General features: G+C 36.1%; 1 protein-coding gene across 1 annotated transcript in view; it reads right to left on the bottom strand.

The window, feature by feature from the left end:
- Nucleotides 1-13,206, bottom strand: part of Prmt9 (protein arginine methyltransferase 9) — a 35,814-nt gene extending 22,608 nt beyond the window's left edge. Inside the window, exons 1-6 of the mRNA XM_004875410.3 lie at nt 12,840-13,206; nt 9,863-10,011; nt 6,622-6,858; nt 5,953-6,120; nt 3,419-3,521; nt 1,961-2,067 (exon numbers count right to left, since the gene is read on the bottom strand). Of these exons, the coding sequence (XP_004875467.1) occupies nt 1,961-2,067; nt 3,419-3,521; nt 5,953-6,120; nt 6,622-6,858; nt 9,863-10,011; nt 12,840-13,028 (953 nt within the window). The 5' untranslated portion in view covers nt 13,029-13,206. The remainder of the gene's footprint in view (nt 1-1,960; nt 2,068-3,418; nt 3,522-5,952; nt 6,121-6,621; nt 6,859-9,862; nt 10,012-12,839) is intronic.
- Nucleotides 13,207-13,635: the final 429 nt, after the last annotated feature.

A 13,635-nucleotide genomic window follows, 5' to 3' on the forward strand; every position in this document is an offset into this window, starting at 1 on the left:
TAGAATGTTGTATGAACAGTGTGTAAATTTTCCCCACATCAATAAGAAAACAGGATATCAATCACTTTTAATGTTTGCTAATATAAGCAATTATACAGGTTATCATCCCAAGGATTTTAATTTCACTTTCTAATTAATATATAATTATAATCATACTTTGTTGTAAAAGTTGCAAATTTTCATCTGAGTTTTTCCCTTGTCTTTTAATTTTATAATACTCTTATCTTTCACCAGTCTAATTTTTTTTTAAATGAGGTCAAATGTGTCAATCTTTCATGGTTTCTGGAGCCTACCCTGTATTTTGCTTCATCATTTAATATTTTTTTCACTTAGATGTTTAGCTCATCTAGAATGAAAAGTAAGGATCTAACTTTTCTCCCCAAATGATATATACCATCCCTATTTACTAAACAGTTTACCTTCTCCCCCGACTGATCTGAAATACCACATATATCACACAAAATGCATATAATTTCAAAGGTCTGTATCTAAATTCTTTGTGTTGCACTGATGCATTTTTCTCTGCATCAATATATTCCTGATTTTATTTCTAAATTTTAATATCTAATAACTCAAATTTCAATTTTCTTAAATATTTGCTTATTTGGCTGAACATTAGATTTAATTCATTAGGTTCCAAATGGTAAATTTATTTTATTGGTACATTTTAGGTATACAATATAATGACATTCATCATTGAAAATTTGTACCTTTACATAATCTCTCTTGGTTCTTATTTTTCCCCCATTCCCCTGCCCTCCCTATTTACAAAGACTTTGTTTCCATTTTTTCTTTTCTCATATTAATTCCATTGCCTTCCTTCCTTTCCCCTGCCCCTCCCACTTCCCCTTCCCCTTTGGACCTTTTCTTCCTATTTCACAATATCTACTATTTATAATAATGGTAATTTTATTTATAATAATAATTTATAAAAGTTTCTACCAAGTAAAGCAGTACACTCACATTTATCTTTTTAGCACCTTTCTTCACAGCCCTCAACCCAAACTGCTGAATTTTGGTAGGGGGAGGGGACAGGGCGTCACTCACACAGATCAACTCAATCAAAATGTACCAAAGTGCCTTTGGTGGTTCTGTTGTACAGTCAGCTATAAAAATGCATCAATGATGAAGTTATTCTTTTTGAAAACAGCAGACATCAGCCCCTGGATTTGTTTTGTTTATGCAAACAATTTTAGGGGTTTTCCTATAAAATATAAGGAGGAACTATTTAAGGCATGTTACAGCAAGAATCCTCACACCACCTCCCTTCTGGTGGGTTATGCAACAATGTGTTTAAATAGCCTAAAAAATGTACAACTCTTTAACTTAGCAATCTCTTATTAAGGAACTTATCCTAAGAAAGTAATAAAAAATCCACAAAAGACATAAGTACAAAGATGTTTATCCTGGCTCTTCAAAGCAGAACAGTGGAAACAACCTAAAATTCTAAATTTACAACATCAGGAAACAGATTTTAAGAAATCATGAACCAAGCTGAGTGTGGCAGCACAACCCTGTAATTCCAGCACTTGGGAGGCTGAGATAGGAGGATCACCTCAAGTTCAAGGCCAGCCTGGGCTACACAGTGAGTTCAAGGAGAGTCTGAACTACATAGTGAGACCCTATCACATAACTAAAGTTTTTTTTTTTTTTGGGTACTGGGGATCGAACTTGGGTCCTTGCGCTTGCGCAACAGGAGGCGAAACCACTGAGCTAAATCCCCAGCCCAACATAACTAAATGCTAACATGTATCAAAATTAACTTTCCATAAAAAAGTTGGCTTTATTCAGGGAGCTCTATTTTAAAACAAAATTTAAAAAAACAGGCAGAAATTACAAACATCATGAATTTAAAGGTCAGAAAACTATAAATCCTCATCAATATAAATATGCACTAAATAACCTTTGAAGTATACAGTATACTAAAATTACTGTTTTTTAATATTTATTAGTCACTTACCTGTGATGTCGTCTTATCTCTGCACACTCTACTGCCATCCCAAATACAACAGCACTTGCTGGTATAACTTTCCCATATTTTTCACTATTATCATTCTCACCTTTGATCTAAAAATATAACAACAAAATTACTATTAGCTATAAAAAATGTGTACAATGACAAACTATGAAAATTATAGAAAAGTTTAAAAATAATAGAGATAAGAATCTTACTTAAAAAGTATTTTCACTACTATGTATATACACACGTTTATGTTTTTACAAAGGAGGGAGGTAAAGAACTATAACAAAAGACCTTTGGATATGACTGAGAATATAAAATCATCATTACCTACTCAAAAACTATATGCTTTTTGTTTACCCTTTAGCTATTCTAAATCTAAATTATTTTCTGTAGAGAATTCTTACATGTTAAAATCTTTTCATTCATGGCCTGGGGATTTAGCTCAGTGGCCTCATCGCTTGCTGCGCAAGTGCAGGGACCCAAGTTCAATCCCCAATACCAAAAAAAAAAACCCTTTTCATTCATAATACACATTATATGTTATATATCTATATTATATACACATCTAGGTTTTGTTACAGCAGAGGATTTCAATGCAAACATAAGGGTTGTTTCTGTCCAATCAGATTGAGTTCAACAAGTACCTTAAGGGGCCAGGGATTTAGCTCAGTGGTGCTGTGCCTGCCTCACAAGCACAAGGTCCTGAGTTCGAACTCCAGTACCAAAAAAAAAAAAAAAGTACCTCAAAATTGTTTCAAGCCTGTATCACTACACTCCTTTTTGATGACTTACCAAAATTCCAAGCAATGAAAGACATGCAATCACCTTCCTTTTACAACCATTCTCAAGAATTCTACATTAGCTCTTCTACAAGATAACCTTAATTCCTATAAATTGCTTCCTAGAGGTTTTTTTGTTTTGTTTTTAGAGACAGGATCTCTCTCACTCACTAAGTAGTCTAGGCTGGCCTCGAACTCAGAGATCTTCCTGCCTCAACCTCCCAAGTACTGGGATTACAGCTGTGTACCACCATGCCTAGCTTCTTCCTAGAGTACTTTTTGCCTGCCCTCATTTGAACGCATGAGTATACACTGCATTATGATGTTATTAAATGTTTTAGGCCTGGATTTCTTTCCAACTATTGAATATGTACCTTGACAAAGAAATATATTTCATATTGCTTTACAGACACTCTACGAGAAGTTCAATAAATATTGTTAAAATTGTGATTTTTTTTTTTTTTTTTTTTTAGTAATAATGGAGATTGAACCCAGGGTCTTGCACATGTTAGGCAAGCATTCTACTACTGAGCTACATCCTGAATCCTTTTTAAAATTATGAGACAGGGTCTCACCAAGTTGCCTAGGCTGGGTTCAAACTTGCAATTCTCCTATTTCAGCCTTCCAAGAAAAAAATGAATTCTTAATCAAATTTAAGTGTTTCTGTGCTGCTTACCTTTGGCTGCAAAAGCAAATTCTCCCATGCATGAATCAAACTCTCCACAATTCCTTCTCCAAATAAACCTGCATCGACAGTTTCTGTTACAACTAGGGACACTCTATAGAATGATTTTTTAAAGATATATGTAAGTAAACTATCATGCTGTTTATATAAAGATGTTAAAGCTGAGAGAAGAGAGAAATATATTATAGAACAGTCCACATGTAAAATTTTTTAATACATTTCATTTTAATATCCATCCCTGAATCTTAAAGAACTTGACTCAAATGTTCCTCAGGCTCTTCTGTCCACCACTGGCTCCTCCTTGGTGTAGGGGTAGGAGGGTTGACAACAAACTCACTTGGCAATGTTGTCTCCTCAGGGTATTCTTTCACTGCCTAAATCCTCAACAGGAGTTCATACTCATTACCTTTCCCAGGCTCCTTCCTTAAGGCCAAGCAATTGGCCTAACTCTAATAATTATTCTATAAAAATATTCTCTATCACTATTAGCTCTCTGCATATCAATATTGTCTTTTCCAGTTGTCATTTTTTAATTTACAAGTAAAATTTAAAGCAGGTGAGAGTCCTCCCTCTCCAAAATCCAGATTCTATCTTCTATGATACCACATTACCCAAGTTTGCCTCTTAGTTAACTGAGCCTACTTATTGCTTCCCTTGGATCTTCACAAAAGCCTAGCCCATCCTTCTGCCCATTCTTACTTTCAAGAAAATTCTACTTGAAAACACACTAAAATAATGTCTCCCTTCTCTGAATTACTTATTCATTTTTGTAACCTGAAGATAAAGCAAAGTTTCATGACCATTCCTTATCTTCTAGCCAGACTGCAGGTATCTGGAGGAGCAGGAATGACTTTTGTATCCTCCACAGTGCCTAAACCCAGTATTATTTGAATATACAGAAAATACAGTAGTCACTATTTACAATTGTTCGTATTAGAATGTGGAAAATATCTCAAATCATCTAGTCCAACATCTTAAAGTCTAGTGATCTGCTAAAGGCCAAAATCAATTAATAACAGAGTGAATTAAAATTCATATCTCCTAATTCAAAGTTAGATCTTTCTACACCTCTGTGAAAAAAATAAAAATTGAATTAAAAATAACTTTAGATTCATAGCACAGACTTAATTTTGTCTCCCATAATTCTTGTTAAAACCTTAACCCCAGAAATAACTATATTTAGAAATAGAGCCCTTCACTATTAAAGTAAAATGAGGAATACAGGGTGGAGCCCTCAACCAATACAGGACTTGTGTCCTCACAAAACAGTAAGACACTGGAGATCATACCGTCATACACAGAGCTAAAGCCACCTGACAAAACTGCAAGAAGGTGGCCATCTGCAAGCAAGGAAGAGAACCTGCCTGAGAAAATAAGTGTCTGTTGTCATTTAAGACACTGAGTCTGTGGTATTCTGTTAGGTAACCTGAACAGACTAAGACAATTCAGGATGGTATTTTTGCTTTTGTTTTCTATAAAATGGGCATATACCTGTTTTAATAATCTAACATGCTTCTTTCATGAGAACACATGTAGAGACCACTGAAAAGTATAAGTACTATGCAAACATTATTACATATAGAGAATGAAAGAAAAAGAGAAAGCCTCTAAAATGATAATGTTGAGCCAAATCAGTTTTTGTGTGTGCAGTTCTTCGTGTTTTGGGGTTTTTTTAGCTGTACTGAGGACTGAACCCAGGGCCTTCACAATGAGCTACATTCCCAGCCCTTTTTATATTTCTTTTGAGATATTGTTTCAATAAGTTGCCCAGGCTGGGCTCACACTTTAGATCCTCCTGCGTCAGTCTCCCAGAGTGCTGCGATTACAGGAATATACTACCACGCCTGGCTTGGAAAAGATGATTTTTAAATTCCTTCTAGGTCTAAAATTCCATCACCCTTGTGATATGGATCACAATCAGATAGCACATTAAAAAACCAAAACTAGGGCTAGGGATTTAGCTCAGTGGCACAGCGCCTGCCTTGCAAGTACAAGGTCCTGGGTTCGATCCCCAGTACCCAAGAAAGAAAAAAAAAATAAATAAATAAATAAATAAATAAATTGCTTTAAACCAAAACTTAGGAATTATATTCCAAGCATTTGAATGACACAATGTCAAAATACACTGACAACTGACACTTCCAAAGCTTTCATTTTAAACATGGATATCAATACAAAATATGATAAGCTCATTCAGTCTGATTTCTAAGGATAATTTTTAAAGTTATTTATCATATGAGATTATCCATCTTTACAAATCAGAACACTGAAACTAACAAAAGTAAAGTAACTTGCTAGAGACCAAGTTTACTTACTAAATTCCTCTGTCATTTTTTCTCAAGATCTTTAAATATTTTTCATGGAGCATATGACATTACTCTGAAAATGTGTCTCTTATTAAACTATCCTATATCTTTACAAAATAGGGGTGTTGGCATTTTTGTTAGGACTAGAAGCTATAAGTGTATCCTAATTTTTAAAAATAAAACTAAATTATGAACAGTAAAATTATTTTATAATAATACCTTTCAGGAATATGTTTTGGAATTTCTATGTCAAGTGACTTCATATGTAGGAGCTTTATCCCTGCTTCCATCTTGTTTGCAGCCACTACATCATAGGCAAGTTCATACATCGTTTTGGATAACTCACAGGCATATACCGATTGTGCCCCAGCTTTTTTAGCAAACATGCTACAAAGGGAAAAAATGTTCCATCAGAAATAATAACAGTAATCCAAAAATAGTAACTTTTCAAATTTCAGTGTAATTTGGACACTTTAAACATGAGGTTTTCTTTTTATTCTTTCACACAATCAATTCTGCACTGAAAAATGAACTAACATTCTTGAAACAAATCATTCAATAAATCATGACATTCACCCTATTAAGAAGACACTATTGGCATGAAGAATACTAATAGGCTTTTTAGATTCTACAAGAATGTTAATACAAAAATATTCTTAAAATTATTTATATTTTAAAAATTCTTTAAAATTTCAATAATCTCAAACTTTTCTTCGCAGTTTTCACCAGCTCTTAATAAATTAATGAACAAATACAATAACAGTTCCATCAATAACAAGACTATAATAACTACTATTTTAAGTCTAATATTAAATTTACTATATACAGCAAATCTTTTATTTACATCAGTATACAAGTATATACAATTAAAATACAATTATAACAAACCTCAGAATTCCAGTTCCTGCTCCAATGTCCAAAACACTTTTGGACCCCAAACAAACTGCCTTTTGGATGGCTGCATTATAAATCATATTCCTCTTGCTGTCATTAAGCATGATAAAGTGCCAGCGTTCCACCAACCAGTTTGCAACACGATAAAAATTCTCTTTTGCATCACTGAAATCAGGGTTTAGCTTCACTGCTTTATGAAAATACCCGGCTGCTTCATCTCTAAAGCCCATCCTAAAGTAGAATAAAATAATGAAAGACAAAAATAAAATATACTCAACAATATGCCATTAATCACAGTGCTTTTGTTCATGCCAATCACCTGGGTAGAATCCCTTACCAGGACCTAAAGGCCAAAGAAGGTAGGAGACTACCTCTTTGGAAAGCTTTCTACAAGGACTACAATCCTTACGACTTCTTTTTCCTGAATCCCTCCTATATTTATGCATCCCAGGACATTAACATACCTGAATATGAATTAATACTGAATTAACATATAGAGAAAGCTCTTATAGTCCTCTTTCACTTACCCAACTTGCTAGAATACCAGTTCTTCCTGGAAACCATTCCTTCCATAATAATACCAATATCCATGGCTAGGAGGCTCCTTTCCAGTATACCTGCATTTTTTTTTCCTCTCAACAGCTGAGTCATTAAGAGTCAGTTGTATTTGCTGCCAAACTAGTTTACACCAGTTGCACTGTTATTAAAACTCACACTTTAATTAATTTTTAAAGGAAGCAAATACATACATCTGCAAAAAGAGAACCATTTTGTCTAAGGATATTAAATGCTTTAGGAAAAAAAGTCAAAGACAAGTCACCCAAAAAATTTTTACTAAATTAGATCTGAGCATAAAAAAATCACAGACAGGAAGAAAAAACTATCAAAACATTTAGTACAGTGTTTCTCAAACTATCTGGTGAAGAACCCCTCCTCCCTTTTTAAAATACTGAATTGCTTGTAGACCAATGTGGCTGCACTACACCTGGTTACCATGTAGTTCACATAACATGGGATTTTAGCAGCATCCAAACCAGTCTGCACTCCATTTAGGATGAGAGCTCCCAACCATCTGCTTAGATTTACAGCAATGTCATAATTCCTATACATATTTCTAAACACTCACATTCTATACTTATCTGTAATTAACCAGTAATTTGAACAGAATTAAGCTAGAATTCTTTTTACTCATACTACTTCACAAGCATTCATTAAGCACTGTCAATTCTGAAGAAACAAATTAGACTACTCATTCTGGGTATGGTTTAAGCAAAAAAGACATTCTGGAACTCAAGGGTCCATACTATAATAAAAAGCAATGCTGTGTCAAATGATGGGCACTCATATTTGAGGTTAAAATTAAAATGTTTAAGGTTAGTATATATTCATTTTAAGTTATTTTGAAGGGAGAGCCATCTAGTTCATATTGTACAACTGCCATAGTATAAAATATACTGTGTAAAATCAAAATTTGTTGAAACTAACTTACCAATGTATATTAAAATATTCCCAAGTATCAATGATTAATCTGTTGAATCAATGCCAAACATACTAATTAATTTCCTGAGTTTGTGCTTCCTTTGGGTTTGATATTTAATGTACTATCCATTTTCTTTAATTGCAATGCTAATCTAAAAACATTCATTCAGCATATCTCATATTAAAAGACTGAACATGTGTTCCAATAATATCAATGAACTGCAAGAATGCCTTTTTTTCTTTTAACTAGGAAAATCATCATCTTATTAGCAATTTAAATATATTTTCTTTAAATCTGATGTCACTGGACTAACAAAAGGTTGTAAAGACGAGACCTTAAACAAATTTTATTTCACAAATAAATGTCATGAAACAAAACTATCATTTACTTCAGTACTCTTTCTCAGAACAATATTTTGGTAGGGAGTGAGTCAATGTTTTTTAAAAGTAGCACAGAACAACAACAACAAAAACTATTGTCCTAGACAATGAGGATAAAGTGTAACAAAATGTCTGAACTAGAAATTCTGCTATTACACCTCCCAAAGAAAATTCATACCAAGTTATTTTTGGCTCAGTAATTGGTAACTGTTCTACAAGTCTTATATAATAATAAGTCACAGTTACAATGTTCCTAGTGGGTAGAGCTACAATTTTGTTACATTGTTTATCCTGAAACACAGTCTTGCATTATCATGATCACTATTGTGTATAACTGAAAATATAACAATCTGCTGGGTACTTGCTTTACTTTAGAATTTTGATATGTGCCAGGCAGGGCATAGCTAAATGGCCAGTCCCTGGGTACTGAACCTCTAATGAACTTCCCTGGTTCACATTTCAGAGATGTTATCATGACTTGTTGCTGGGGAAAGGAAAAGCATCCTCGGGAGGCTTGAATCTAGTTCCCTTGAGACTTTGCCCCATGCACTTTTCCCTTTGCTAATTTTGCTTCATATTCTTTCACAATAATAAATTTGAATCATGACTATGAATATACGCTGAGTCGTGTGGACCTCCTAGCTAATCAGCAAACCTGGGAATTGTCTTGGAGACCCCTAAGATAGTCAATTATTAACCCACTGCCAAATCACCCCTTTTGCCTGTGTAAAAAATATATCTGGCCCTTTAATGTTTTGCCAGCAGCCAGCACAGAGGGCAAGAGACATAACAGGAGTAAGGGTTTTGCTTCCCATTTCCAGTGTGCTAAGGGCCTCTCTGGCACCAGACTCCTGAAGTGCAAGGCAGGCAGCAGTATCTCCCAGGACTCCATCTACTGGGTGGTTTTGTAACAGAGTGACTCTCATCTGACACTTCCCAAATGTGGCTTTATCTGGCTCCCCAGAAGGCAAAAATCCAGCAAGTTCCACAAAACAGATTTTCAAGTTCCCTGGCAAAGCACCAATGACTTCCCTGCCAACCTATGAACCACAGCTATGTCTTCTCTAACAAGGACTGGCTCTCAGTCCACTAGGGGGAATTCCTTCTTGGGTACTCTTATCTCAGGCCTAGAAGCAATGATCATTATACAGTATATTATTTAATATTCAATCTGCTATGATAGTACATTTTATATCTGCTATTCTTATATTCTTTTGAATTCTCCTTGTTACCAATGAAGCTCTCATTACTACAATTCCCTCTTACTGTTAATTATTCTCTATATTACAGTTTCCCTGTTCAAATTACAATTTTATTCCTGATCCAGACTGATACAGAATAATTCTTAACAATTAATACTGAAGCTACTACAAACCTGAAGAGATGTTCCCCCATACTATTGCAAATCACTTCATCATCAGGAAATAGTTCCAAGGCCTGCTCATAGCAACCAAGTAAGTCTTGTATTCGATTGAGGGCATCAAGCTCTTCAGCCCATCGGAAGAGTGTATACTGAAAAGTTTCCTTTACATATAAGAAATAAAAGTGAATTAGTGAATAACATAATGGAGAAAAGAATATCCAACATTAGCTAAAGTTTCCAAAAAACAAAACTTAACTATTACTGAATGATCACCTTAAATTTCATTTAATTTTAGTGAGTAATATTTACTGAATAAACATCACACACACATACACACACGCGAATTAATTTTACCACCTACCTGGCAAAAATGTGCAGAATTAATTTGACTATGGAAATTCCTTCCATTCTTAGCCGCTATGTAGCACATTCTCCTGATTCTTTCCTACTTCTTTTTTTTTCCCCCTTGTGGGCTCCTGTGTTTCAGGATATTGTCCTTGGCCCTCTTCTCTACTCTCATCTATCCCCAGTTCATTATCATTTATGTGTTAATGGTGATACATCTACACGTCTAATTAAGTCCTTCTCTTCTGATCCTCAAACGGATAAATACAACTTCCTATTAGTCATCTCAACCAGGCAGTAGGTCCCTGGTCCTCTCAAATTTAGCCAAATTCAACTATGTCCTCAACAATCAGTAAGCAAAGAACAGAAGCTACCACTCAATGATGACCAACATAAATGCTGTTTCTATCCTCACATGGGCACTGTAAAAAATTTACCATACGATATTGAAAAAGAGTCTTATGACAGCATGTAATGTTAAGTAAGGTACCACTTGAACTCAAATCACAAAGTTATCTTCTAATGCTACCCTAACTCCACATACAATATTTTGTATTGTAAGCCCTTGTAACCACTTGCTGGACTACAGCAATAGCTTTCTGTTACCCGAGTTCCAGGTGCATCTCCCCTCCACCCATTCTTCACACTGCAATACTGTGGAAAGCAGGCAAACTCCAGACAAGCCAGCTTTCTTATGTCAACATTGTGGAGAATCATGGGTATTTTATCATTGTTTCTTTAAAGCCCACATTGCAGTTGAGTTTTGAGCCTGTAGTATAACTTTAATTCTCTACCTTGTAACACACATTATGCATACATCATTAGATGTTCGAACTGTTTGATATGACTTAAAGAATATCATTTCTTCCTCATTCCAATATGTCAAAAGTTCAAGTACATATACATATTATACATAGATATGTGTATATATGTATGTATGGATCTTCCTGATTTCCTTGACCACAAACCTTAGTCTTTACATATTTGTTAATCAATTACCTGGAAGGTTTGTTTCTAGAAACAACAAGGATAAAAAAAAAAGTTATATCAATCTTTATACAATACCTGGCTATCCTTAGAATTGAAATGGACAGACAACAGAACCAGCATAACCTGATGAAAGTGCTCCTGGTATGACCTTTCCGACCCTCTCCTCACATCAAAATCCAATATAAAGGTTCCTACTTTCTCCCTGGCATCACATGCCTTTCTCAGAACTCATCTGCTGGTCTACTGAAGTGTATCAATAAACTTTTAACTTTTCTATCTTCCCTAACTGTTGGCAAATTCTTTTACCAACTGCAGCACCAATCTCTCACAGGCTGCACCTCGCACAGCAAACATTTTTAATCATCTTCAATTGCTTTATACAGAAGGACTGATATCTAAAACTCAATTGTGATGGAGATTACTATAGAGACAAAGCAAATTAACAAAATTATAGTGTGTGAGGGAAAAACAGATTATTTGAGATGGACCAGGGGCTCTAGAGATAAGTAGCTTGGTGTGACTGGCTTCTGGTTATGGGGAACAGAGGGAATAGCATGAAACAAGACTTTTGTAAAAAAAAAAAAAAAAAATTGTGTGTGTCTGTGTACTTTGTTCTGCAGGAAACAGAGTAAGTTACTGAACTTTACACTGAATGCCAACCACTGCAATGCAAATTCTACACATATTTTAATACATACTAAACATCTTTAAAATAGATATTGCCTCTATTTACAGAAGAGAAAATGAAGTAACAAACAGCATATGGGCTGATCCACTGCTGCTTACACAGAGGACCAAACTATGTCAACATAGTCAGTAATCTCCTTTGTAAACTATAAAAATCTATGCTACTGACATCTAGCAGGTAGAGGACAGAGAAGCTGTTAAACCCCCTACAATGCACAGGACAGCCCCTCAGAATGAATTACTCCACCCATAATGCCCACAGTGCTAAGGTTGAAAAACAATCTCAATAACCTCCAGCTGAAAACTGTGAAATTAACTTAAATCATTTTTAGAAATTTAGATTCTAAAACTACTTGAAAAGATGTACAGTATTTCAACAGGAAAACTGTTGCAAATAATTGCTGACGTTTAAAAAAATGTATCATCAGCTAGAGAATACTTTAGGTTAAGTACATTTCATTCACCTACAGAGACCCCAATGTTCCTTCTACACACAGTAGTTACAAATGCAAAGGCTTGAAGACAGGCGTGCTTGAATTAGATACAGAGGTGGAAAAGGATTACGTAAGGCTTCACTTGCAATTCTAGGACCTTTGAAATTTTGAGATGGAAATTTCAAAATAGAGAAATGATATCTTTGACTTCTTATAAAAAGCTGGCTGTGTTGAGAAAGACTGTAAGACAGAGATCAGCAGAAAATCTACTGCCAACACTTGGTAGACGGCTGAGACTTGAGCCATAGTAAAGGAAAAGGCAATGAAAAGTGCTAAGATTCGAGACATAATTTTGAAGGTAGAGCAGACAGGCCTGTGGGTTTGAATAAAATTTAGTCAAGAATAAACAATAAATACCAATAAATAGCAACCACAACTCATGGACCTAGGACTCCGTCTGCTTTTCTGTTTTTTGTTTGTTTGCTTGGTTGGCTGCTGTTGTTTTACCTGCTAACAAGTTAAAGGGACCTCACCTTCACGTCGTCCTTCAGCTCAGGCGCCAGGTTGAGCACGAGGAGGTAATGGGCATACGCAGTGCCGAAGTCCTGTGTGCCCAGACAGTGCTCTGCGCTCTGCAAGGACCGCAACACCAGCTCGTCCCGGCCGGCTGCCCCAGAGCCACCTCTGGCGCCCCAGCGGGGCCTGGGTCGCGAGTTCGACATGACCGAGTCACTGCTTATATGACCACAAGGATTATGTTTTCGTAAAGGAAACCAGAAGACTGCCTCGCCGTTACACTTCCAATTAACCGACTACAGCTCAAAAAGCAGCGCAGAAATCAACTTCTCCGTCACAGGCGAGCGCGCCCGCATAGGCCAGCGGAAGGCCCGCCCTTCAAGGCGAGTAAGGCGGGGCACACAGCGCAGGCCCCGCGCACGCGCGGTACCTGAGGACTCCGGCCGGCGGCGCGCGCAGAGAGGACGTCACCACGCACGACGTGGGCACGTCGCGCCATTCCTCCGCAGGATGCGTCCGTTTATGGCTAGCCTTCAGATTAGGAGTTCGAGCGCGAAATCCTCCTATGTAGGTGCAGTCATTGCAAAGCTACATCCAACTGTGAGCGACGCTTTCGTGGTGACCTTTAAGGCGTTTTGGATCTCGGAGTATCAAATCTCACAGCAAGACTGGAACACGGAAATAAAAGCGCCTGTTGTGTGGTATAGGAAATATAGGGTTGATTTTAATTGCCACAAACCTCGCGAGGTGGCCCTTTGGCTCATATGCATTTTAGAGGAAGGAAAAATGACTTCCCAAGAAATAATTTGGTCA

This window comes from Heterocephalus glaber, unplaced genomic scaffold, assembly GCF_053883595.1.
Source record: "Heterocephalus glaber isolate CG9 unplaced genomic scaffold, H.glaber_assembly_v1.0 deba00001586, whole genome shotgun sequence".
In the NCBI taxonomy this organism is placed as follows: Eukaryota; Metazoa; Chordata; class Mammalia; order Rodentia; family Bathyergidae; genus Heterocephalus; species Heterocephalus glaber.